The sequence below is a fragment of the Gavia stellata genome, chromosome 2 (genome assembly GCF_030936135.1).
Source record: "Gavia stellata isolate bGavSte3 chromosome 2, bGavSte3.hap2, whole genome shotgun sequence".
NCBI lineage: Eukaryota > Metazoa > Chordata > Aves > Gaviiformes > Gaviidae > Gavia > Gavia stellata.
Window position 1 is genome coordinate 42,116,682 of NC_082595.1, and position 26,877 is coordinate 42,143,558.

General features: G+C 39.5%; 1 protein-coding gene across 1 annotated transcript in view; it reads right to left on the reverse strand.

The window, feature by feature from the left end:
* Positions 1 to 26,877, reverse strand: part of LOC104264024 (nesprin-1-like) — a 231,113-nt gene that overhangs the window by 47,171 nt on the left and 157,065 nt on the right. Inside the window, exons 86-95 of the mRNA XM_059828180.1 lie at positions 26,208 to 26,330; positions 23,896 to 24,078; positions 22,458 to 22,601; positions 18,884 to 19,078; positions 17,666 to 17,806; positions 12,028 to 12,216; positions 8,967 to 9,128; positions 7,485 to 7,679; positions 3,788 to 3,961; positions 1,823 to 2,014 (exon numbers count right to left, since the gene is read on the reverse strand). Of these exons, the coding sequence (XP_059684163.1) occupies positions 1,823 to 2,014; positions 3,788 to 3,961; positions 7,485 to 7,679; positions 8,967 to 9,128; positions 12,028 to 12,216; positions 17,666 to 17,806; positions 18,884 to 19,078; positions 22,458 to 22,601; positions 23,896 to 24,078; positions 26,208 to 26,330 (1,698 nt within the window). The remainder of the gene's footprint in view (positions 1 to 1,822; positions 2,015 to 3,787; positions 3,962 to 7,484; positions 7,680 to 8,966; positions 9,129 to 12,027; positions 12,217 to 17,665; positions 17,807 to 18,883; positions 19,079 to 22,457; positions 22,602 to 23,895; positions 24,079 to 26,207; positions 26,331 to 26,877) is intronic.

Here is a 26,877-nt window from a genome sequence, read left to right on the forward strand (position 1 = left end):
GAAGGAAAATGGAAATTGCTGCAAGGAAGTCACAGAATCTTACACTGGCTCCTAAAAAGCCTTGTGTCACAGGAATAACAGATATGCTGAAATACCGCTTTAAGGAAAACATAGCTCAGTCTTTACAATGCTCTTGGTCTTGCAGCGCAACTTGAGAGGATCCTTCCTTTTCTGGGTGCAGGCTGGTCTATGCCTCTGGGCAATTACAAGGTTATTGGTACATCTAGAGACATGTATAAATCCGAATTTCTTACATGCACAAGCAACAGTGCTGTTAGCATGTAATGTTTCTCAGGGTTAACAATGGCAGAAGATAGAGTTAGTCCATTTTGGGGCATCTGATGATCTGAGCCTCAGTCCAAAAGAAATACTTTATCCCTGATTTTTTTTGAAAAATACATTATAGAATTTGTCATTTGAAAAAAATTGCTCAATGAAAATTTGAAGATATTATACTGCCTGTACTTATTTTTTTCCATGATCCATAAGTGAAGTCCAAGAAAAGCTTGCAATTTATGAAGTAACTTAGGTCTTGCATGCATGTAGCATCTTAAATGATTCACATTCTACAACTGGAAATTATTTTGTTGTTATTTTCAATATTAGAAAAGCATCCAAAAATCTGTTTTAAAAGTTTAAGTAAACTGAATCACACCATTGTATTTTAAAATGCAGCACATTTTAAAATGCAGTACGCATAGTTTAAAATGAAGCAACAAAGTCTGTAATGCTTTTTCACTTCACCAGTAATATATCACAATATAGTATTATATGCTCACATGCTGTTGATAACACTTTCCATTTGCCTAATCATGACGTTTAATATGCAAGAATAACGTTAGAGTTACTTCATCTTAGAAGCAATAGAATAAATACCTGGGTTTCTTCCTTCTTTTTTTTTTTTTGTATCTGTTTCTTGGTTTGTTTTTTTTTTGTTAAGCTATGTTAAGTTTTATAGTCATCCAGTTGCTTTGGACTAAAAATAGTTCTTAGCACTGTCAAGTGACTTTTCAAGCTAACCTCTCAGTAGACTTTAATCTGCTTTACAAGCTAGAAATCTTTGAAGCTTATCATGTTTAATTTGCATAGCAAAGCCTAGAAAAGAAGTAAAAGAAAAGGCAGAGGAGGGAGTCACACCAGGGCAAGCAAATTCAAAACCAGTCAGTCACATTACATGGTTGGGTTTCTTGTATGTATTCGGTTCTCCACATGCTAGTTTAACCTAAAGAATGACCAAAACCAACTTAAATAAAAAGAACTAGTGGCAATAAGCAGACCAATGCTGCTAGGAATAAAAACCTAGGACAGGACTGAGGTTAAATGTATCTTTGTTTATGTAACATTTTGTTTGATGTAAGGATGCCACCAAGAATTAGCCATATTTAAAAATGTTTCATTATCTTCATGTTATCTGTTCATCGTGCTGTGCACGCTGTATGGAGGAAAGCATGTATTTAGGATTGTTCTTTTGTTGGGGGAGCAATCCTGCCCCAGAGCACATGTAATCTAAAGAGACTGGGAACAGAAATAGAGGATATCCAGACCAAGCTAATGATCTATCTACTTTATTATTGTCCTTTCAGTGAAGACAGTGAGGTTAGGATAGTTTCACCGTGAAGTGGTGCTGTTAACTGGAAAATGACAAGGTAAAGCTTGCTAGGCAGTTCTTTATTTTGGAGTGTAATTCCATTTACTAACTAGAGATGAATAGCTCAAACTAAATCAGTAAAATATTTTTACTCCTTTTCCCAGCTGCATAAAACTGCTACAAAATCCCCCAACCTCCTGCCCACTGTGAAGCCAGTTGGAAAGAACCACTTACCCGAATGTTGATCTGTTTGTCGTGTAGCACTCTCTGCAGCTCCAGAAGGCTGCCCTTCAGCGTCCTGAGCTTCACAGCCAGCTGCTCTGCCTCGTCCTTGGTGTGAGCCTTCCCCTCCATAAGCAAGTTCTCGTTGTGCACAGACAACTCTGACAAGGCTACCACCTTCTGCTCTATTTCAACCAGCATATTCTGCAGCAGCAAAAACAAAGAACCAAATTCATACATTTTCCAGCATCTGTCACGCTTTCTGGCAAGACGACCTGTGGCCTACCTCACCCATCACCAAGCTAAGGGCAAGTCAGGTTATCATTGCTTTGCCTTCCAGTCCCTTTCAGAGTCCTTAGGAATATGCTCGCAAATATTTGCATTTGCCGTTTCTGTTTGCAACCTTTTCAAAAATAGGAAATTAAAAAGTTATTTGAAACAAAGGATTTGTTGTAGAGGAGGTGCTCTTTATTTGCACATTAAAGGTAAGGGTGGCTAAGATGTTATCGACTGACGTCCATAATGACAAGAAACAGAGCACGCAGCTAGAATTACTTCTTTCCTATTCTTTCATGTACATTTAGTGAAATGCTTCCTACCTCCTCCTATGTGTTGCTCTGGCTGCTTTGATAAGCTTCTCTTCTCACTGTTTGCTCTTTCTGATTGGTGCATGATGGACTTAAGGATTTCTGTATAATCCTCTTTAGTCTAAAGGAGACTTAAGGTGACAAATCTCTGGCATGTTTATTCTCAAAAGCTGCTTTCCTGACATTCTATTAACCATTCATGTATTACAGACATAGTGAATATTACGATCTTTCAGACACAACGCTCATACAATTATTGCGCAAAAACCTAGCCTGACATAAAATTTTTTGGTTTTGTTTCCATAGCAACCATCAAGCATAAACTTACAAATATTGCTCCTGAAGGAATGTGTGCAGGATAAGATGGGCAGAGTCTCTAAAAAGTGGAAAAAATATAGGACTTTTTATAAAACTTACTGTATTAAGATTTTGAGAACCAACAAAAGAACAGCAGTATTAACTTTTCCACAAAGTTATCTGTTCTTTTTAATCTTGGGTTTCCTACAGATTATATTTAAAAAAATTACGGCTTTGTGAAACTTAACTCCCATTTATCCTAAAATAGTTGACATCCTCATTCTTTAATATGAAAAGGGATCTTTTGTCTATCTGTCTCTTGTCTAGTAATTTTAATTATAGTGATCATACAGTTCTAAAGTCTCATTTAAAAATGGAAAACTCCCACTAATTTGAGAACCTGGATGTTATGACTGATCCAAGTCTTGTTAATGAAAGTATATGCAATTACTCCTATTGCAGCAAAATGTTTTTGCTCAGTTGTTTTGGTATTCTGGGTTGATTAATATTAAATTCATAAAAATAGTAACTAATGATGATTATACTTTACTTTTCAATGTGGGTAGGCATTACTCCTGAAGAAAACACAACACTGTCCCAGTCACCACTGCTAGTGGGAGTGTATTCTTCAGCTGGAAAAGGAGGAGTAGGAAAGTACACTGCAGGTGTTTTCATACCTATCAAGTTAACTGTTCAACAACTCTAGCTTGAGTGGAGCAAAACCAGCAAGTGAAGTGAATACAAGGCCTTTAAAGTAAAATAAAATGCCCTCCAAAAGTTGTAGAGCTTCAAATGTTCTTGCAGTCAGGATATCTTGTTTTCCTACTGCTATGTTTACATGCGCTTTCTAAAGCACTGTTTGCAATCTTTAATAAGAAATGAAGAACAGGGTATGTTTTACTTCAGAAATCATTGATGAAGCTAACTGAGCATATATGAGGTGCTAAGGAGCTCAGAAACTTCTTCCCCACTAATATGCTGGCTCATCCCACTCAATAATGGTCTTAACATTAATGCTCCATATTTGCCTCTTCATTCAGATAAAGCTATGTCCACCCTGCTCATCTAAACATTACAGGACTGATAATTTTACCTGACAGTCTACCAGCTGTGCTTCCATGTCCATAGGTTCCTCAGCAGTAACCAGAGTGGTGTCCAGCGTTGCTCGGGTATTGAGTAGCCAGTGGTCAAGCTCATCAGCTTCACAACGGTACCTTTGAAGAGCTTGCTCTTGCCGCTGTTCTTCCAGCTGCTCGTTCAGTTTTTCCTAGAGGTAAAAATTATATTTTACTTTTAAAAAGAAATACACCACAATAGTCACTTTTAAAAATTTTCCCTCTCCATCTCTCACAACTTTCATATAATATTTTTAAGCCATAATAAGCCCCTTCTTTCATAAGTTGGAAACCTTTACAAAATACTGTTGCTTTCAATCAATGAGCATACTTTTGTGGTGACTGAAATTCTGTTTCAGTTCAGTCACTGCATTTCTACTTCCGTCAGTATAGCTCTGCTATTACAGCCTTCTAAAGGTGAGGTCTTTTCTGCCTCCTTTTGTTGCTCTCCTTTGGGTTTCTCCCACATTAATTCCGTTTGCTCAACCAGCATAGCACTGTTTGCTTAGGGAGAAAGATGCATGGGGACACAGAGCTGGGAGTGGGCTCAAGGGAAAGGAGAGCAGCTTTGTCTTTTTTGGCAGCAGCAGGCTGTTAGATAGCCTTACTGTCTCTCAAAAGAGGCACAAGAGGAGTACTTCAAGGACCCAACAGGGTACTGGTGGGCCTTTGGTGTAGCCACCGAGGGTAAAGAGAAGACTGAAGAGCTGTCTACCTTGTCTCTCCTCTCGGAGGATCCCTGTGCTGTGGGAAGGACATTAAGCTCCAATGGCTGCTGCAGCAACAGCATCAGAGCAACACAGACTCCCTCATTCCATCCGTCAGTTGGTCCATCCATTGGACAGACAGGGAGTGATCAGCAAGACTTACTCACCCTTTTATAGTCCCATATGAATCTGAAAACTGGCTGAACAGCTGGACCCAGAGGGTGGTGATCAGTGGCACAAAGTCTAGCAAGAAGCCAGTAACGAGCCTCAGCAAGTTTACTGATGACACAAAATGGGAGGAGTGGCTGATACACCACAGGGTTGTGCTGCCATCCACAGGGACCCTGACAGGCTGAAAAAATGGGCTGATGAAGGTGAACAAAGGGAAGTGCAAAGTTCTGCACCTGGGGAGGAACAACCCCAGGCACCAGTATACGCTGGAGGCCGACCAGCTGAAAAGCAGCTTGGCAGAAAAGGACCTGGGGGTGGACACCAAGCTGAACATGAGCCAACAATGGGCCCTTGTGGCAAAGGTGGCTGATAGTATCCTGGGCTGCATTAGGAGGAGCATTGCCAGCAGGTTGAGGGAGGTGATCCTTGCCCTCTACTTAACACTGCTGAGTCCACACCTGGAGTACTGTGTCCAGTTCTGGGCTCCCCAGTGCAAGAGAGATACAGAGCTCTGGAAAAAGTAGAGGGGATTTTGGGAATAAGAAACAGATATAATGGGATGGTCAGAAGATACTTAAATGTATCAGATAATGTGGAACCTAAGCATGCTGTAAATGGTATGGAACAAGGGGAGAACATTGTACTGGATCTGGCTGGGATGGAGTTAACTACATCACAGCCTGTATGGTGCTATGCTTTGCAACTGTGGCTAAAACTGTGTTAGTAGCACAGCAATGTTTTGGCTAGTGCTGAACAGTACTTGCACAGCGTTAAGGCTTTCTTTCCAACTGCCCCTTACAAAGGCCAGTAGGCAGGGGGTGGGCAAAAGGTTGGGAGAGGGCATAGCCAGGACCGCTGACCTGAACTGACCAAAGGAATATTCCATACCACATGAGATCATGCTCAGCAACAAAAGCTCAGGGAAAGGGGGAGGGGGGGCATTTGTGGTTATAGCGTTTGCCTTCCCAAGCAACTGTTACATGGGCTGAGACCCTGCTTTCCAGGAAAGGGGCTAAACATCTGCCTGCTGATGGGGAAGTAGTGAATAAGTTCCTTATTTCCCTTTGCTTGCACACACAGCTTTTTCTTACCCCATTAAGCTTTCATTATCTTGATCCATGAGACTTTTTGCCTGCCTTCTATTTTTTCCCCATCTGACAGGAGATGGGAGTGAGAGTGGGTGTTTGGCTGCTGGCCCGGTCAACCTACTACACTTCTGTAAGGAAATTCAGACCTGTATGTGCAGGGCAAATCCCTCACACAGGGAAGTGTTTGCACAGCTTTTCTGAATGCTTAATTTTAATTGGAAATTTAATAATCATGTGTTAGAATAATTTAAATAATAATGATAGTTGTTAAGTGTCTCGAATAATCCAGAGCTGAACAGTTCTCAAGCTCTAATTATTTAACTTAAGGTCCACAGAAAGAACAGTATTACCAACCCACACCCGCAACAGCAAAATGTTTTTGTTACTTGTTTTATGTGTATTTCTACATTTACATCCCTGCAGTGTTCTGGAAGATTTTATCTGTGAAATCAGAGCTATAAAGGGCACAGGTTAAATTACTGACTATTGTCTGCATACCTTACTTATTTCTCAGCCAGGATTATTGGGGGATATTTGTGCTATTGTATCAAAGTAACTGTCAGAATCCTAATCATAGTTAAAAGTCGTATATTTGACTCATGCTTTATCTTGAAATTATTAGTTAGCATCTCCTCCTAAGTACCATCAAGTTTGTAAGAACCTGTATGGGGTGCAAGCTATAAACAGTAAGATCTCTATTCTACTTCCAGCTCCTTATTTTTACATAAAAGCCATTTTTTCTTCTGAAAAGTAAAGCTTAGTGCAATTCTTTAAGAATAACAAAAATATTTTCTAAGGACCTTTTCACTGTCTCAGGTGACTGCACAGAACTAATGCAGCTGATGCACCCTGGGGCTCCCCTGTAACCTAGGTAGATCCACAGACCCAATTCACACTCTCAGAATTGATGGATGCTGGAAATTATGAAGGCAGCAGTTGCTGTGTTTATGAATTCACTGCTGCAGTTCTTAGCAGTACAGCAGTAAAGTTGCCCTGCATTGTTCAAAGCAGGCAAACTGTAGCCAGCTTTAGCGTGACTGCATTTTCCCACCTGTATAATATGCACAGCAACATTCTTATATGTAAAGGACTTTTTTGAAATCACCTCAGTATTAAAGGATTTTTGGTAAAGCTGGTAGGCAAAGAAATAAAGGGGTGCATCTTCCATGATAAAAGTTTGCATGCAAATCACTGGGAAGATGAACATAGACAACAATGCAACGGTTTGGAAGAGGTGTTATTTCTTGCTTTAAGCTTTCCCCCTTCTCTTGTCTCCCAGTTTGGACAGGTGACTCCTCAAATGTTTACTGTAGATAGTATGACTTTTAATACCTGCACTTCATTACTTCTCCTGTGGAGGACAAGGAATACTAAGGGAACCTATTGAGAAAATGTCAATGTGGATATTAAAAAAAGAATAAAAATATATAGATATACACACACACACAAAATATGACTCCTGCAGTGTGTTTCCAAGTTCCTTCTGGTTACTTATCACCTAGCATTAAGATGAAGGGCTCACTAAAAAAGAACAATAATTTATTAGTGAAAGGAATTGTGAGAAATGAGCAGAACTGAAAATTACTTTTTTAACTATCAGCATTCAGTGGTGGCTAAGGACTTTGGTGAAAGTACAGGTCTGCCAAAAGTGGCTCTCAAAATCTGGAATGTGATGCAAAAGACCCACTCCTGGAGGTTTTTTCTTGTACCTCTAATAGTTGTCGTTTTCCTGATGCCTTCATTCGAATTGTGGCCATTCGTTCTGCCAAGACTGTGAGAGTGGACTGCAATGCCAGCTGATCAGCAGCTTCTGCATCCAGTGGTTCTGACACCAGCTCTTGGGCTAATGATGTCTGAAGCTCAGTGATTTCTTCTTGTAACATTAAAATCTCATCCATCAAAGCCTATTTAGAAATGAGAACAGAGAAAGTATTTGCTTCATTCATCAGTGAGAAGAAAGTATCTCAGGAGGTGTGGGCTTAGTATAAAATTCAAGACGACTGTCCCAAGGGAGCTTGAGGAACACTGAGTAGTGCAACATATCACTGCTGGTTTGGTAGAGTCAGAATTCAGAAGGACTGAGTCCTGCTTTTAGATGCTTAAGCTAGGATCATGCATCTCAAACAAAATATGGATTTAATTATTTATCTTGAATTTCAAACATATCACGAGGAGAAATTCTTTTGGAAATATTATACATACAGATTTACTCTTCCAACAAATTTTCTGGATGATATTCTAGTAGATACAGTGAAGAAAATGAACAAGTAAGTGAGTATGTGTTTGTGAGAGAAAAACAGGGGCATGAGTTAGCTTCCAGCCTGAAACTCACTAACTGGACAAAGAATATCCAGCAATATATGTAAACATCCAGAGATCAACTTCATGATGTAAAAGAAGTTCCTACTATCATTCTTATCATATAAATCAGTTTCCAAGATACCTACAAAAGGATGCTGTATTACCAATACCTTACAGCAGATACTTTACTTTCATGTCTGGTAGTATATACACTTTGGATGCACAGGACATACCACAGTGCTACAAAAGCCAAATGTTATCCTTTTCAGGTCATGGAGTCTCTACTGAAATGAGAACTGGCCCCACCAGATAGTTTCTATCAGATAGATGGTTTAGATGATTACAACTTGGACATATGTCAGATTGGTTACTTGATAAAATATTCTTTTATTATTCAGAGCATCATTTCTCAAGACTTCCTTTGGGAGAGCACTTTTTGCGTGCTTTGCTTTGTTGTTTTGTTTAACAAGGCAAAGATTGTATTTAGATCAATTTACAATGCATCAGTATTGGTTATGATCTTAGTAAATTTGGGAACATTATAAATAGTCCAATATATGCTAGTAGCACTGATGCTGAAGAACAGTATGTGTAGGTGTGACTGAACACACTCTTTGACAAAAGATTTTGCTGAAAATTTCTATTGGACAAACTTATGATCTGTTCTATTTTTTTAAGAGGTTCCTTATGAAAAGAATCCCCACTACACCATCTTTAGAACAGCAGGAAGTCCAGAAAGGGAAGACATACAGTTAACAGAAAAGGTTCATACAACTAATACATGTTTTTGAGGCATCCAGCCATGAAGAATGCCACTATCTCAAAAAAGAAAACTAAAGATATACAGGTAATGCATGCTCTCCCTCTATTTCTCACATGTAAGTTTTTACCTGATGTTCAGCCATCTGGCTCTCCGGGCTTTTGGCTGGTTCCAGACTCTCATTTAGTTTGATCTCAGTGGTCTCCATTTTTGTGGATATAGACTGGAGTGTGTCCTGATATTTCTGCTGACGCTCAAGAGCTTCATAGAGGGTGCGCTGCTTTTCACTGATCTGAAGAGGAATGAAAGGCATAAATTCTGACCACTGATACAGGATTTACTCTTTCTTCTGCTCCATACATCCCTAGGTTTATGAGACCAAACCCAAAAACTTGCAACAAGGTTTCAAAAGTCTAAATTATAAAGAAAACATCCATATTTGAAATATTTATCTGTTTAAACATCATCAGTCAAATCCTAGGTTCTGCCACTGAAAAAAAAGGACTTTAATAAACAGGGGAAACCTAGGCACATTTTCATGCTTTATTTTAGATTTCATGCGCTCAATCACAGACTCATGGAATTGTTTAGGTTGGAGAAGACCTTTAAGACCAAGTCTAACCGTAAACCTAACACTGCCAAGTCCACCATTAAACCATGTCCCTAAGCGCCTCATCCACACCTCTTAAATACCTCCAGGGATGGTGACTCAACCACCTCCCTGGGAAGCCGGTTCCAGTGTCTGACAACCCTTTTGGTGAAGAAATTTTTCCTAATATCCAATATAAACCTCCCCTAGCACAACTTGAGGCCATTTCCTCTTGTCCTATCACTTGTCACTTGGGAGAAGAGACCAACACCCACCTCTCTGCAACCTCCTTTCAGGTAGTTGTAGAGAGCGATAAGGTCTCCCCTCAGCTTCCTCTTTTCCAGGCTAAACAACCCCAGTTCCCTCAGCTGCTCTTTATAAAATTTATGCTCCAGACCCTTCACCAGCTTCGTCACCCTTCTCTGGACACATTCCAGCATGTCAGTATCTTTCTTGAGTGAGGAGTCACAGAACACAGTATAGGAGGTGCAGCCTCACCAGTGCCAAGTACAGGGGGATGATCACTTCCCTACTCCTGCTGGCCACACTATTTCTGATACAGGCCAGGATGCCGTTGGCCTTCTTAGCCACCTGGGCACACTGCTGGCTCATCTTCAGCCGGCTGTCGACCAACACCCCCAGGTCCTTTTCTGCAGGGCAGCTTTCCAGCCACTCTTCCCCAAGCCTGTAACGTTGCATGGGGTTGTTGTGGCCAAAGTGCAGGACCCGGCACTTGGCCTTGTGGAACCTCATACAATTGGCCTGGGCCCATCGATCCAGCCTGTCCAGATCCCTCTGCAGAGCCTTCCTACCCTCAAGCAGATCAACACTCCTGCCAAACTTGGCATTGCCTGCAAACTTACTGAGGGAGCACTTGATCCCCTCATTCAGATCATTGATAAAGAAATTAAACAAAACTGGCCCCAAAACTGAGCCCTGGGGAACACCACTTGTGACTGGCTGCCAACTGTATTTAACTCCATTCACCACAACCCTTTGGGCCCGGCCATCCAGCCAGTTTTTTACCCAGCAAAGAGTGTGCCTGTCCAAGCTGTGAGCAGTCAGTTTCTCCAGGAGAATGCTGTGGGAGACAGTGTCAAAGGCTTTACTAAAGTCTAGGCCTGATCCCCTGGTTGTTCTGTAAGTGCTGTGTGGTGGCACTCAAGATGTTCTGCTCCATAATCTTCCCTGGCACCGAAGTCAGACTGACAGGCCTGTAGTTCTCCGGATCCTCCTTTCAGCCCTTCTTGAAGATGGACATCACATTTGCTAACCTCCGGTCCACTTAGACCTCCCCATTTAGCCAGGACTGCTGGTAGGTGATGGAAAGTGGCTTGGTGAGCACTTCTGCCAACTCCCTCAGTACCCTTGGGTGGATCCCATCCTGTCCCATAGACTTGTGGGTGTCTAAGTGGTGTAGCAGGTCGCTAACCATTTCCCCTTGGATTGTGGGGGCTGCATTCTGCTCCCCATTCCTATCTTCCAGGTCAGGGGGCTGGGTACCCGGAGGACAACTGGTCTTACTATTAAAGACTGAGGCAAAGAAGGCATTGAGTACCTCAGCCTTTTCCTCATCCTTTGTCACTATGTTTCCCCCCGCGTCCAGTAAAGGATGAAGATTCTGCTTCGCACTCCTTTTGTTATTAATGTATTTACAGAAACTTTTTTTTATTGCCTTTTACAGCAGAGGCAAGGTTAAGTTCTAGCTGGGCTTTGGCCCTTCTAATTTTCTCCCTGCAAAACCTCATGACATCCTTGTAAGTCTTCCTGAGTGGTCTGCCCCTTCTTCCAAACGTCATAGACTCTCCTTTTTTTCCTGAGTCCCACCCAAAGCTCTCTGTTCAGCCAGGCCAGTCTTCTTCCCTGCCAGCTCGTCTTCCAGCACATGGGGACGGCCTGCTCCTGCACCTTTAAGACTTCCTTCTTGAAGAGTGTCCAGGCTTCCTGGACTCCTTTGCCCTTCAAGACTGCCTCCCAAGGGGCTCTGTTCACCAGGCTCCTAAACAGGACAAAGTCAGCCCTCTGGAAGTCCAGGGTTGCAGTTCTGCTGACCCCTCTCCTTACTTCTCTGAGAATCGAAAACTCTTATCATTTTGTGATCGCACATGTGGATGTGCAAAATTTGCTAGATGCATAGTTCTTAATACCCCATAATAGCTACTGATCCTCTGTAAAGAATTAAAATGTATAACATGTGATGAAAGCTTTGACCATTTTCATACATCACTGAACGATTATGCTGCACTACTATGTAGAAATGCGTTAAGTTGACTCAGTATTTGGAGAAACTGGATTCTTGGGCCTTTTTTGCCAACTCATCCAGCATGAGTGGATTTCTGTGTTATGTTATGAACATAGTCTGACAATAGCCAATATTTCTGAAGGCAACTATCAGCCTTAATGACTTTTATTTTTTCTCAATGGAGGTTCACCCTGCACAGGCTTTCAATCAAAGAACAAAGCCAGTGTAATAAAAATATCACAAGTAACTATTCTTGTTACCACCCAAAAACCAAGAATTGCAGAGAAGAAGAGCCAATTCTTTGCATTTTATTCCTTACAAGCTAGCTGATTATTTTGAACCCTCCAGATGAAGACTTACCACATTTTTCAGTGTTTCCCAGGAACGCTGCAAATCATCCAATTTGGCACTAGCAGCTGATTCCAAGCTTGGTTCGTAAAACTCCTGGGTGGCTGAAGTGACGGGTTGAATTTTATCAGCTTCTGTTTGCAGCTGTTCAGCAGATAAGGCCAACTGTTCAGCAGATAAGGCTTGGTAATAAGCAATGTCCTACAAGCACGAAGCACATTATTGTACTTTCAAAATGCAAGATACTGCATAAGAATATCTCCCCACATACTGCCCCATTGCATATGTCCATTAAAATAAAACCTACAAAGCCAAAACTACCAGGAAACCTCTGAGAAACACAATAAATAAATATTTAATTTTATTACACTGTGTATAGTTTGGAGCTTCACTATGATGAAGATTGTGGATGCATTTTTTTCATGTTTATATTAGCTAGGAAGCACAGGAGGCAACTGTGGACAGACACGGGAAGACTGGGAGGGGAGTGCTACAAGTGGGGGTGTTGTTCTAGCATCATCACAGCTACACATGGGGAAAACCCATCACAAAAGACAGTGGGTTATGGTACTATAGGTGGCAAAGAGTATCACCCTAATAAACACCAGCACAGAGAAGGCAACAGAAGAACCAAAAAGGAATATGCTGAAGGACTAGTCAATGATGTAACAAAGAGCATGAATCATTAGCTTACAGTAAGCCTTCAAACAAATAGGTACTCTAAACTTATAAAAGATAGTGGGAGAAGGGACCAAACGTGCTGAGGAAAATGGGCAAATGTTCAAATTACCATTGGAAGTTGAGGGTGGACCTGTTTCTCACTAGAACCTCTATACTTAGTGTATGGGGATTTCTTCAACTATTGCAGGTAACAATTAAAAAGATCTACAGAAAACGTAAAATTAAGGAAACATGCATAGTATCTATATTTAACTCAGGAAAGCAGACTTGATGACAAGGATTATTTAAAACTGAAACTATGTATGACAGTTACCACCACATCTATCTGGAAAGTGAAAAATGCTGCAACCTTCCTTCTTCTCACTTAGTAGCCCCACTTAGTGAACTATGCTCCTGACCATGCAATACAGCAGCTGTTGTCCAGTTTCCTCAATCATTTTGTATTTGTAAATGCCCCTGGTGAAAACCTTAAGGCACAGTTTTAACGCCAGTGAAATCAGTAAGACATTTTCCACTGATTTCTGTTAGGTTGGACCAAACCTCCTTTCAGGCAGCTCTCAGAGTTATCACAGTATTTGCATAAAAAGTTGCTCAAAATCTACTGAAAACTGTACTTGGAAAATCCTTCTCCAATGATTGCAAATTTCACAAATTACTTCTTTCCTGACCCTGTATGATGGGGTGGAAAATTCAGCATGTCGTGCCATGTGACTGAGAGAAAACTAAGTGCCTTTCACTTGACAGCTTACAGAGCTGTGTCTACCAAATAGACCACAGACGATTTGCTGTACTGCAAATGTAAGAATATAAATATGTATAAATACCTGAGGGGAGGGTGCAAAGAAGACAGGGCCAGGCTCTTTTCAGTGGTGCCCAGCGACAGGACAAGGGGCAATAGGCACAAACTGAAACACGGGATGTTCCCTCTGAACATTAGGAAAGACTTTTTTACTATGAGGGTGACTGAGCACTGGGACAGGTTGCCCAGAGAGGTTGTCAAGTCTCCATCCTTGGAGATACTCAAAAGTCACCTGGATATAGTCCTGGACAACCTGCTGCATGTGGCCCAGCTTGAGGAAGGGGGTTGGACCAGATGACCTCCAGAAATCCCTTCCAACCTCAACCATTCTCTGATTCTGTATAGGTGTATGAAAGTCAGGTACTAAACAAGACTAATTCTGAGGTACCAGAGCTCAGAATATAATTAGGATCCTACTTTGGAGCAGAATCTTTATTTCCCGATGTCATTTCAATATGTTATCTAACACCGTATGTGAACAAAACCAAACAAGCTCTGGAAGAGCATAGAAACCAGGTCACTCCCCAGTCACAGCCTCCTCTTGGGCTGTCTTTCTAACCAAACCTAGGGAGCACAGAATGCCCACCCATCTCAGAAAACACCCCATCACCCAGGAGCTGCACAGGTATGGTTCTTCAGTCCTTCCCCAAGAATGAAGAGACTTACCATGTTATCTGCTTTGTGTATGGACATTTTAACAATTAAGGGGCTACTCACAGATCCCCACCAATATTTTTAAAGGGAGGCAGCAGCCAAGAGTGTATTTTACAGACAGCTCGATCACACATCTTTACTGAGGATGCCTGAAAAAGTCAGTCTCCAGAGAAACAGAAGACCCAAGAATGGACGAGCACATCAAACTGTCCAAAAATGTCAGATAAGGTACTTCTTCAAAGGCAATAATTGGGAAATTTGAAAAATTTAACGATGAAAGTGTTTACGATGTCCAGGATCCAACAGGGAACATGCAACAGCTTAGCACAGCATTCAGTACTGCAATTTCAGAATTTTTTAGTCTGACCACAAGTGATCTTTCCAAGTCACAGTGAGAAATTGCACCAGTGCAGGCAACTTCTCATTTTGCCTTGTCTGCAGCTACTCTCCAGCCCTGCAGCTAGTCCTCTCTCAAGGCCAAGAGAAAAGCTGTGCTTTTGAGACCTCTTAATCATAATTTCCATAATAAAAGCCTTACTTTTAAAAGCGGGGAAAGCAATCCCTTTCACCATCTTTCCAACTACTTTTTGGAGTAAACAACAACATGGCATTTTCTTTTTGGTAGGGCTTTAATGCTGATAGTGTGAATCTAGATGTTCATACACATAACAGATTTCGTTCCCCCTATAAAGGCCCTAACGTCTCATGCCCTCTTTTACGAAAATTAGCCAATGAAACTTACTCAAGCTTTGTTGTTAGGATGTAGGGGCAAAGGGTGTGTTTAGATTTCAAAAGATCTTTAACAAGGGCTGTTGCACCCTCGATGAGTTTTCATAAGGAAGGAGGAAGAATGATTAAGTAAGTTGTGAACAAGGAGATCAGAAGAAATTTAACAGTGACCCAGTGCTGAAAACTTGAATCACAGGATCACCTGTAACCGCCAAGGCTTTGTGTCAACACTTCAGCTTTTTCAATTCAATTTCTCTGCATTATGCACCTGGAAAATAAGTTTTAAAAGAATGTGCTAAATTTTAATCAACTATATCTTTGGGTAAGCGTGAGAAGTTTTAGCCCCAGAGGATTCTCATTCAGTACTGCAGCATAGATGAAGTGCTTGATTTTGCTATACCTCAAAGTAAACTGCATAAAAGGACCATTATCTATTGCTGAAATATTATACACCGTGAAATCCCTCAGCCTTTTAAAAGTTAACATTTTTATAGTTGCTCCCCACTCCCTCCCCAGTTGTTTTTAGAGGAGTTTCAGTACAAAACAAACAACCTGGGCAACCGTTAACTTATTACAGTGCTAGATCTGTCATTTTCTTGTATTTATGGTCTTGGTTTAATTTATTTCAATACATAGAACCAGTATTTCCACTAATATGCACTTTGCATTTGTTTTATATTTTCATTACTTGTTAGCAATGTAAAAATAGTGCACAGGTGTCTCAGTTGAGACTAGCCACGTTTCACTGTTAAGTGATGCTAGGAAACCCTGATGAAAAACTGCACATAGATTATTAGGGATGAATTTAAAAACAGTCTTAACACCCAACCTTCCCTCCAAAAACACCCCACTGCCTATGAGCTTTTAATTTTTTTCCAAAGACTAGATTAATGTAATTCTTTGCTTTCCAGAGTTCTTGTTCACATGTTTTTCTGGTACTTTGCAGGTGATCTTTCTGTGAGAAATGATTTCTCTTAACAATGGATACTTTTCAAAACAAAACATTTCCAAATTAGTTTTGCTGAGTCTTTTACTGAATACAAAATATTTTTAACTTACATTTAATCTCCTAATTCACTATTCTCTAGATTTATTTTTTTTTTTAACCAACCTTCTGTCCTGAAGTGTCCCTGGGCATTCATCATGATCAGCACTGGCAGTTTCATAGCTTCTTTAGTTTTAATCTCATGTGAGTGTGAACCTAAGCATTTTGTAAGTAAACCACTGCATTTTGGAATGTGCTTCCGCTTATTGTTTAGTACGTGCAGTTCATTTCAACATTAACCACACTGAAGAAACCTTCATCTGTCAGTTTTTTAGATTATTATAACACCAGCGATTTTATCTCTTTCAAAGATCTTCTGCTAAATGAAAGACACAAACTTTTTGTTCAATTTTGCCCTGTAAATCACAGGTTCCAAACCTTGCATTTTGGTGTCAGCTCATGGTGCAACAGCATCTTCACTGGATTTTCCTTATTATTTGAGTTATTGGAGCTATTAATGTGTATTTTCATTTTCAGAGAAATGTAATGAACTGACACTGAATTTGTTTATTAGAAAGCAAGCTGCTCTTGCTCCTTTAACTCTTTCATTGATTAACAGTCATAAGATTTTGTGCTGAAATATATAGCTGCCTTTCTACTCTAAATAAACTTTACTGGGAAATTTCTGATTATTGGAAATGACAGAACACTAGAAAAATCTCTCTCATTCATTATATAACTTCTTTATTATGAAGGTAACTTTATAACTTTATTGTTATGAAGATTTTGTCACCATTCTTACTCTCTTACCTTAGTATTCTTTCTTATGTCAGTTCATGTAAATGAATCATTTATATTTAGCAACTACTATAGCACCATATGCACCTTTGAAATGAGTGGAAGGAATCAGTGGCAACTTGCTCAAACTTCTCGATTTCTACTCGGCAATGCAACACAACACCTTTCTACCCTTTAAGTCTGCAATGGTCAATTTTGGAAGCAGCCACAAATGAAAAAACAACCAACCAATCACAAAACTCACGACATGATGAATGCAGTGAGGTGGTGACCGCTCCTAAGGCCCATTTCTAAACTTCTAAAGCGTAACATTTTGTGTGTGTCTTCATGTGTGTGATGCTCAATGAGCTGGTTCATTGCTCACTTTTTAATCAATGCTGATGTACACTTGTTCCTATTAGAAGTGCCAGAGTCCTCAGTTTTGATATAAAATCTAACTTTAGCCGTTTCACTGATCTGCCTTATTAGCACTTAAAATAGACTGTCACTGAAAGTATGGAATGAACAATACATGAAAAAATACATGAAAGTTAATACTTGAAATTGTTTGAAGTAGAAGATATCAGACCGTGGCTTCAATGCTTGATGACAATGGTACTGTAAGATAGGTGTATATGGACATAATGCAATGTTTTATTATGGGCAGTAAAAAATTGCATTTTTTCTCAGGATGCAAGATTCCATTGAGTACTATTGTGAAAATAAAAATTAAATTATAAGTAGAAAATAGTAGTGACATGGAAAAGCTTTGTAATTGTCACTTAAAATTTATTTTTAAAAATAGTGAATAGCTGTAACACCAAATTTTTACATTTTAAACTCAGAAGTCAATATCTGTATTCATTTTGGACTAGAACCTGAAGGTTCAGTTAGGTCAGAGGTTAAGCCTCAGATCCTTGGACCTACAGGTAAATATTATTTCAGAGGATTAAATAAACCACCTGTGGAATGGAACCATGCATGTATCTGAGATAAAAGCTGAATGAATGCCAAGAGGGAGGTACCTGGTTAACAGAAGCATCTGTATTAGCCACAGGTGAGGGAGAGCGACAGGCAGGTGGAGAAGAAATCTCACTGTTGCTTCCCTCCTCCCCAGACTCCTCAGTGACAGGGGAGAGCAGCGTGTGACAGCGACCAGCAGTCATCTGCCACAGGAAAAGCAACCCCAGAGCACAGGAAGAAAAATTAGTTACCTCAACTTAGGTTTGACTTAGATTGAGAGCAAAACAAGGAAAACAACACATGGCCAGAATTACCATGACATTGTTTAGTCATACTTAACACTATTACGTTTACTAGCTTAAAAATCTGATTCAATTAACAGTCTCATTTACTTGTCGTACTTCAGAATGAACATGGTCTCCTGTACCCTAATGAATTTGAAAGAAAATGTATAGCAAGTAACTCAATAATAACAACTTAGGGTTTGCCTAAATGTCTTCTAATACAATCACCACTGCATATGGAAATGCTATGGAGAGCTACAGAATAATGCAGTATTGGCTTCTGTATCCAGGCCTGGTTAGAACAACAAGGAATAGACTTGAAATAGAAAATACACACAATCCAGTCACAATGTATTTTTCTTGTTCCCCAGTGCTGTTATGCAGTAACAAATCCTGAAATCCGCACTCTATTTTCACTTGGACAAAAATCCCAATAGCATCAGCAGTATGTTTGTAATGAGACCCAATTAGAAACAAACAAAAGCAGAGTAATTCAAACATGAGGCCTATGGCAGTCTTAGCTAGCTTTCATTTCCAACACACTCATCTGAGAATATAGCAGCATACTGTCAAATATCACATCAACATTTTAAGACAAGAGCTTTAAAAATATGGTGTGTAAAACCTATACACTGCAACATGATATGAAATAATATTTATTCTGGTTTTATCTTACTCCTGCAAGTCAGTAATTTCTTAGCATTTGCTCTTGCATGCTGACAGCCATGAAAAAGCACTATATTTGCATCTTATTACAGACAACTTCCACTGATATTTGTCTGTTAAATAACTCCATCCTTTATCAACGAGTCTTGAAAACCCATATAAAGCAAAATACAGTAAGGGGAAGCTGCAACTTGTTTGCTTTGCCACACTCCAGCCATTTCAAAAGAAAAACATAGATGTGATCTGCAGCACTTTGCTACACAGGAGTGTTGCAATGATGCAAAAGCAAGCAGCTCAGATAAACAGTACCGAGACCAATGCATTCCTTACCATAACCACTGAGGGATGAGTGGGGTGTGCTGGGAGCAGGTCTGAATCCAGCTCCTCCATTCCCTCTGAAAGCCCCTCCACTTCTGTCACTGTCAGCAGCATGGTGGCATGTTTTGCTTTCATTGTCAGCATCTTGCACTTCGAATTCAAAGAAGCAATTTGTTCCTGGTATCCTTTGATCTTCTGAGCCAGCTCCTGAGGAAACATGTTTTTTTCCCTAATGCAGAGGCAGCCAATAAAGGCCACAGGACGGGCAGCACTTCAGCTTCCGTGGTGAAGGCAAGCTCTCCCCTCCAATCCCAGCCAATAACATCATAGCGCTGCCTCTCAGAAACCCCGCATAAGCCGCCGCACTAGCTGACAAGCAGGATGTTGATAGTGGAGGGAACAAGTCCGGCTGCGTCTGGCTGCACAGCTAAACCGCAGAGCTGAGAGCTTTGAAGCGAAACCAGAAAAAAGTGCTGCGAGAGGCTCTGTGTGCATGGTAATTGCAGAGGGGAGGGAGGAACACCTCACGCTTGCATCCAGCCTGAACCTGACATGAAGTCTATAAGCTTCAGACTGCAGCAAAGGGGAACGTCTCTCCCTCTTCCTGTCCTATTTTTTTGCCCCTGTTCTATTTCCATTTATCTGAGGAAGATGAAGCTTCTCTGCATAGTGCATGCCACGGAAATGAGGTCATGTGGTAACCACAAATGTAAAAAATGCCCCATTGAGCTCTCGCTAGAAAGAATGAATTGTTCAAACAATAACTCACAGGGTCTAACAAGATCAAATGTGATATGAACAATCAGTCACATAGTAAGATTAAATGCAGACTGGATCGCTTTTTGCCAGTGTTTGGATAAGCTATATTTTAGTGCTGTTTTGGTTTTGTGTAAGTCTTCAGAATTAAAAGCTGAGCTGCACATAGTACTAACCTTTCTTTAAAAAGAGCTGGGGAATCTGGCCTAAAGCAGAGTATATTCTAAAATATTGGGTTTTATGGCTATGAAACGGTCTATCTGCATGGCCAAACACCATCATAAGTTTAGACAGAGGAGAAAGAAGGAAATGAATAGCCTTAGAAACAAACTTGTCTTCTCTCCTACCCTGTACTGCTGCCCAGTTCAGTGTCCAATTTCAAAGATTTCAGTTAATATACTTAAAATAAAAAATGGTGGAACATTTTCACATTTCTGCCAAAGCTTTTGTTCCTGTCTCCCTAGAGGCTCAGTAACATGGTAGAGTTTTGATCTATGAAGTGAAAACAACATTTGTATAAGCTTGCCTGCTAAATCAGTGATCATTCATTCAAATATATATTTCTGCTTTATTTTTATATCTGCTTTTATTTCTTCAACAAATGCAAGTATTCAAGGAAAAAATAGCAACAGAAGTTGAAAGATCTAGTAGGTATAATAAAAATAATTACACTATCTTTTAAGAAGTAAGTAAGATTACTGCTTCAGGCTGGTAAAATCAAAAGATTTTTTTGGTTGTATAACATTTTCAGGAAACCATTTCCTCAAAAATCACAGTGCAGAACAATCATAGTGAGAAATACAGTGTTAGAAATGGAAGCAGTACAATGACTGAGGATGACAATTTACTGCCTGGGTTTCAATGGTACCTGGTCACCGTCTGTCACATTAGCAACAAAAGGAGCTCTCTTGGAGGTCTAAGACTTACCTTGGAGACTAAGCGAAGTCTTGAGTATAAAACATCAACTAGATCAATTGAAAACCAAGCTGCACTCAAATCAAGCCAAAACCTTAATGTCCAGCAGCTGCAATAGTTATCTGCTCTGTTTGGCAAGTACTAGTCATTCACTAATGCTCAATGAATGACATCTCTGGGGCTCAGGAGGAAATTATTGTCATTCAATACACTCACTTAACTCCATCAATATTACTGAGATGCCATAACATTTGTGGCATTAATGTCCAATGCACTGAGTATCTAACATACCTCTCTCAACTGAAAACAAAGAAAAGTAAAAGGAGGAAAAAACGTGATTGTGAAAAAAATAAAGCAACTTATAAAACCAATGTCCTATGAGGTACTGTATTATCCATTAAAATAATTCAGAAGTATGGAGATACTTGCCCATATTCTTATCTGAAAGTCTAAAGAAACATGGTTCAGTAAACATAGTTCCAGAGTGTAACTAGTTACATACATGCATAGTAATACAAGCTTCCTAGAAATCATGGTGTACTTTCCTTCTACTTCTTCCTCTTATTTTAATTCTAAATATAGCTACTACAAAGGTCCCTTTAAGTTCTTGTTCATGCAGGCTTCAACAGGGAATCTGCTAACTGATGTTTTCTTAAATTAATAATACTTGCAACAAGCATATTGACAGACTTGCCTTTTGAAGTAGTATAATAATATAGGGTTCAAGATACCCCCTTTATGCTATGCTTTTCCACAGGCATTTAGTAGACAAAATATGAGCCAAAAAGATGCTTATCTCAGCCTTTCAAAACTCCTTATCCCTAAACGTGGAAAGCTTGCAAGTATGAAGCCTGTCCACTCTGGTTGATCCCAATACGTGCAATAGAGTAAAGCTGTTGTCTTCCTGCAGACACTTAGAAGGACTCCTAGCTACTGAACCTGTTCAAATGCAGATGAAACTTCAAGCTGCCCTATTTTCAATTCCTTCCTCCAGCAATATTACCCCATATTGCTGAAGCCACTCTCTTGCATTTGCTGTTCCAGAGCATTTGAATAGAGAATAGTAGCATTTTTAATTCAGTACTTAAAAACCAGAAGTGCTTGTTTAAGCAAACTGCTCTACATTTATACTAAGTAACTTTTGTAACAACTGGACAGAAAATGAGCAACACATATAACATTAGGTTATATTACATAACAGCACAGCTAGCTTTTAATTCAAAGGTAAAGAAATGGTGCCATCTGGTGCCAAAAGTGATACACAGAGATCAATGGTATATTTTCTACCCCAAGAAATACACAACAGATGGGAACGGGAAAGAGGCTGAGGAGCTCCCATGCCAGCAGGGCTAGAAGGCTGCACAAAGACTACGCCAAATCATTCAAGGGCTGAAGATCAATGAGTTTGAGGGTAGGACCTGTAACTCCACAGGACAAAACTCTTCCCGGCAATGACTTTAAAAGAAGCCTTCAGAGTGAAAGTTGCACCTACTGTGATTCAAGTCCCTTGGTGTTCTTTTACAGAACGTTACTGGGATGGAAATGAGTAAGTACTTTAGATGCATATATATAAAAGGATCACTGAACTAGCAGTAATCACCTGACTAACTGCTCAACATTGACTTTTGGGAAACTCCTCAGTCAATAACCTATGTTAACTGTCCCTTAATTATGCAATGCTTTCATTTGTCATAATGTTGCCTGGAGATTAGGACACATCTAACTGAATAAACAAATGAATACTCCACACTATACCAATAGCATGACTTTCCTATCTGGTATTAAGTCTATCTGTTCAACTAGCCTTGAGCAAGTCTGAAAAGCTACTCAGATAATTTATGACCGTTACTTATGAAAGTTTTTTGGGTCAATGAGCTGCCACTGAGCCCATGTTTTTGCATTTTGGCTCTCCTACCTCATGACATGAAATCTGGACCTGGAGTTCCTGGATATTGCTGGTTGCTATTGGCTTGTCTTGGATCTCACGATGGGCGCTCTCTATCATTTGCTGTAAATGTTTCATTTCTTGTTCATATTGCTCATACTGAACCACTGCTTCCTAGAGAGGGGAAAAAAAAAGTATTGAGTGTCTGTGAGAAAACAAATATTCACTTAGTCCAAGCATGACTGATCTCCCTTCTGAAGTGGAGAAAACTTACATCTATCTGACACTCGTATCTGGATAAGCAAAGCAGGAATATAGCCAGGAAAAACTCCGTTCAGAAATACTGTGAACTGCAATGAATTCTACGGTCTCATTTATTTAACTAGTTCCAAAAAACCAGCTCACGTAACATCATGTTTTAGATATCCAATATAAGGAGCTAGAACTTGTGCTTCCAACAAGTATCTGCACCAAACATAACCCACCAAAAGATAGCATTGCCTAGACTCATGGTTTTACTATAAAGAATTTTCATCTGCTTTTTCCCTTCAAGCCTCCATTTATGAAGTGGAAAGACGATATGAAAAAGTTAGATTTCACAGAAAATACAGCTGGGAGAGGATTATGAAGATTGATTCAGACCATTATCCTACCAACGTGGTATCAGTTCTTTCTATCATAGATTCACCAGCAGTTTGTCTAACCTGTTTTTAAAAATTTTCAGTGTGACATTTTATCCTTCCTTGTACTTAAGTATCCTTAATGATTGAAAGTCTCTTCTGTTATCTAACTTGAAGCTCTGCAGTTGTACCCTAGCTCAATATGTATTTTTCTATAACTAAATAGCAGGAAAGAAAAGTTTATTCTCTTCTTCTTTGGAAATACATTTTACATGTTTGGATATGAATTCAAACAATCAAACAAAACCTAGGTTTCTTGCATTTAGCAAAACTTGAAAATGCTAATTTAATGTATGCTGAATGACTCCAAAATCAGCAAGCAAATCTATATAAATTTTAAATAAAGAGAAAGAAAAAAGTCATTATTTTCATCCTAGAAAGCTATTTAATTAACTCAATAGTTTTTATGCAATCATTATAAGCAGTTGATGTTATAATGATATATTAATTTCAGCAACTGATTATATATATTATAAAACTAGCCTGCATATAAGTGTATATTAGCTATTTTTCTAGTTAATCCCCACAGCATTACAAAACACACAGCAAGATCAAGGAGACAACTGAGATGAGCATCTGATGAGTAAATCAACAATTAACATGATCATGAATGTTAAAACCGCCAAAAACATGGGGTCAGAAATGACTGAAACTTAGCGGGGAACCTCCTAATGGTACTACATGGAAAAGAGGAATGCACAGAGATACAAAATTCTCTGTTTTCATCACAATTTGTACAGCACTGTTCAATTTACCCAGAGCAATTTATGGGATGGAGTTGCACTTGCCTGCATGATGTTGCACTGCTGAATGGCAGTGTGCTGCAGGCGGCTGGCCTCCTCCTGGAGCCGGAGGGCACTGTGGCACATGGGCAGGCCAGTGACCACCTCTTCAGGAATCCTCAGGGCACTCTGACAGACTTGTACTGCATGAACCTTTGGTTTCAGTGACTCCATTTCAGACAAAAGATGCTAGAAAAAAAGTCAGTGCCACAATAAGCCAGTTTTGCAGAACTACCATGAGCATTTCTTTTGATACAGCAAAAGAAAAATAATGATGAGTTCAAGCACTAAAATAAACAACAAATTTGATCACCTGTTTTCTAAACTGAATATAACCAGGACACACTTTGTCTGGATTTGCTCATTCTGAAATAATAATTCTTTTAAATATTAGTTAAGCAAAAAGCCCATATAATAGGAATAAAAATAATTCAGTAAAAAGCATAGTAGTACCTATTTCCAAGTGTCTAAGTACAAAAATATTTCTGTTAACGTATTTGAAAAAAAAATTTTTACAAAATCCACAAATCAAAGCAGCATAGGAGTCATTTATGTATACACATATTTTAATGTTAAAATCTGAGGAGAACTCCCTGCTGTGACACAGAAGCACATTTTCAAACCAGCAAATGAATCCAAATTGTGTTCACAGCCTTCCTTTGAAAATACAAACCATGGCTGAAAAAGTTGCTTAAAATTCAAAAGGCCATCAAACACAAAAAAACCACAGCTGTATACAAATATTTTCTTTGAATAATCGTGCGCTAGATGCCTTTGTTAATAGTCTCTATTCCATTCACAATGTCCACTCAAGCTGTCTGTTCATATGCATGAGAAGGGTCTAAGTGCAATGACTGGAGAATAGATTTGATCAGCATTCTTTTTATCTTTGGGGGGGGGGGGGGGGGGGGGGGGCAAGTTTAATGTATTCACAGATAGAAAAAAAAAAATAAAAAAAGAAAAAGGCAATGTTGATGAAAAGGGCCTTAGCGAATCAGAAAAAGATTTTATGTTCATTAGATAAAAATCAGCTAGACAAGGTAAGTGGTGAACAGGGATAAAGGGACTGGTGTCTCCCTTCTCGTATACCATACGCAGAAAGGTAGGGAAGTAGGTGTGAAGTACATACTGGTGAGAGGACTGTGGTTTGCTCTTTATTTCTGTGCCTTCATGACATATGGTGGATAATCTAACCAGAGATTTGGTATAATGACCTATTCCTCGGACATCACTGGTGAGGCCTCTCTTCTAGCAGGCCCCATACTGCTGGCAAAGGGTGCCTTTATTGTGCAGTCGGCACCCAGAGGTACTCTGGGGGCTGCATGCCAGCCAGGCATTCTCCAATACCCCCTCTCTGGTCTGGTGAACCAGGTGGGCAGCCCCTTTCTGTACAAAAGAAAGTCATACTGTGAGACCTGCTAGAGATAAGACAAAGAACACGCATAAACAACAGTGTAAGCTCCATATTGCTTTACTCTTATGGTGGGTGATTCGTTTCACTTACACTCTTCAATGCCATATTCTAAAATTTGGCTGCAAGTCCCTAGAATAAAGACTGCAAATTTTAATCGATAGAGAAACCTCTCCAAATTTACCTTTCATCCATGTGTTTTTCTGTAGATTTTAATCCTAAAGTGGACCTGTTGACATTTAGTTTTCACAGGCAGACTAGGACAGTTAAATCTCTATATTTTAGCTTGCAGCAAGAAACACTTCTTTAGCAACTCAGAAAGCTAGAACTTGGGTTATTTTTCTTGTCATGAGACTGCAGCCAAAAATAACAACTTGGCAAATCTCTATAGTAGGCCAAATGCAATACAGAAAACAGCAATATCTTGTGGAGATAATTCAACTAAAACATACAAAAAAGAAACTGGGCTTAAGGAAAACTGAATTTTCTCTTAGCTTTCCAATTGACTATTGGGGGAGCTAACAACACACCATCTCATTGCATCTCTATGTGTGAAATGGTGATAATAATCCAGACTTCCTTTTGAAGTACTTTAAGAATCTGTTAATGAAAAGCACTGGATGAGAACTGAGATTTATTATTATTATTAATATGGATTAAACTTGGATTGGATGCACATTTCTCAGAATTGCATCAACCTAAGACTCAAAGAATTACACTTCAACAATTCCCTTTGAGGGAATGATTTTTTCTGTTCCATCCCTTATTCCCTTGGCAGTAATTTGGGGCTAGACTCTGAAACGATGACTCATGTAAGAAACACCACAATTGGTCTCACCAACATTCATTATTTCTTTGTGTAAGCTCACACTACTCAAGTGCTAACTTTGAGGTCCTGGCCTTTTACCTGTCTGTGAGAAAGTTGCTGCTTCAGGCTCAAATGCCCGAGCTCTGGAGAGGTCAGTGTGGCTTGGGCTTGCTCCAGCGCAGCCTGCAGGGCTCTCAGCTCTACTTCAAATTTTTTCATGTCCTGCAACACAACAGGTTTGATTCAGGAATGAAGAAGAAAAAAAAAAAAAAAAAAAGAAAAAAAAAAAGCTACAAAATCCAGACAGATATATTTATAGTGATATGTTCCTTATATACAATGCCAAAACTAATTAATAGTTTTAACAATGAATTTTAAATGTTTAAAATATTGGAAAAAAATATCAGTCATATGACAGTCTAGAAAAAGAGGTCTCAAAGCCAGAGTTATTATTTTAAGTAGTTCCTCAATCTCAAATACAGCATGTACTTTATAAAGCTTCATAAAGTTCGAGGCCTAGAAAGGAACTCAAGATGTCCTCTAGTCATCTTCCTGTAATAAGACAGGACATAACTGTCTTATCTTTACAGACTGTTCTTAAAGACCACTAGCAGTCGAGTCCCACTTATCTCTACAGACAACATATTCCACTGTTTCAGTACTCTGTTTCTGTAGAAATTTTTTTCTGATTGTCTGAAATGAAGTTATCTTTTGTTGCAATTTCAATCCTCATGCATCTTTTCTACAAATTTATACACATATCATCACT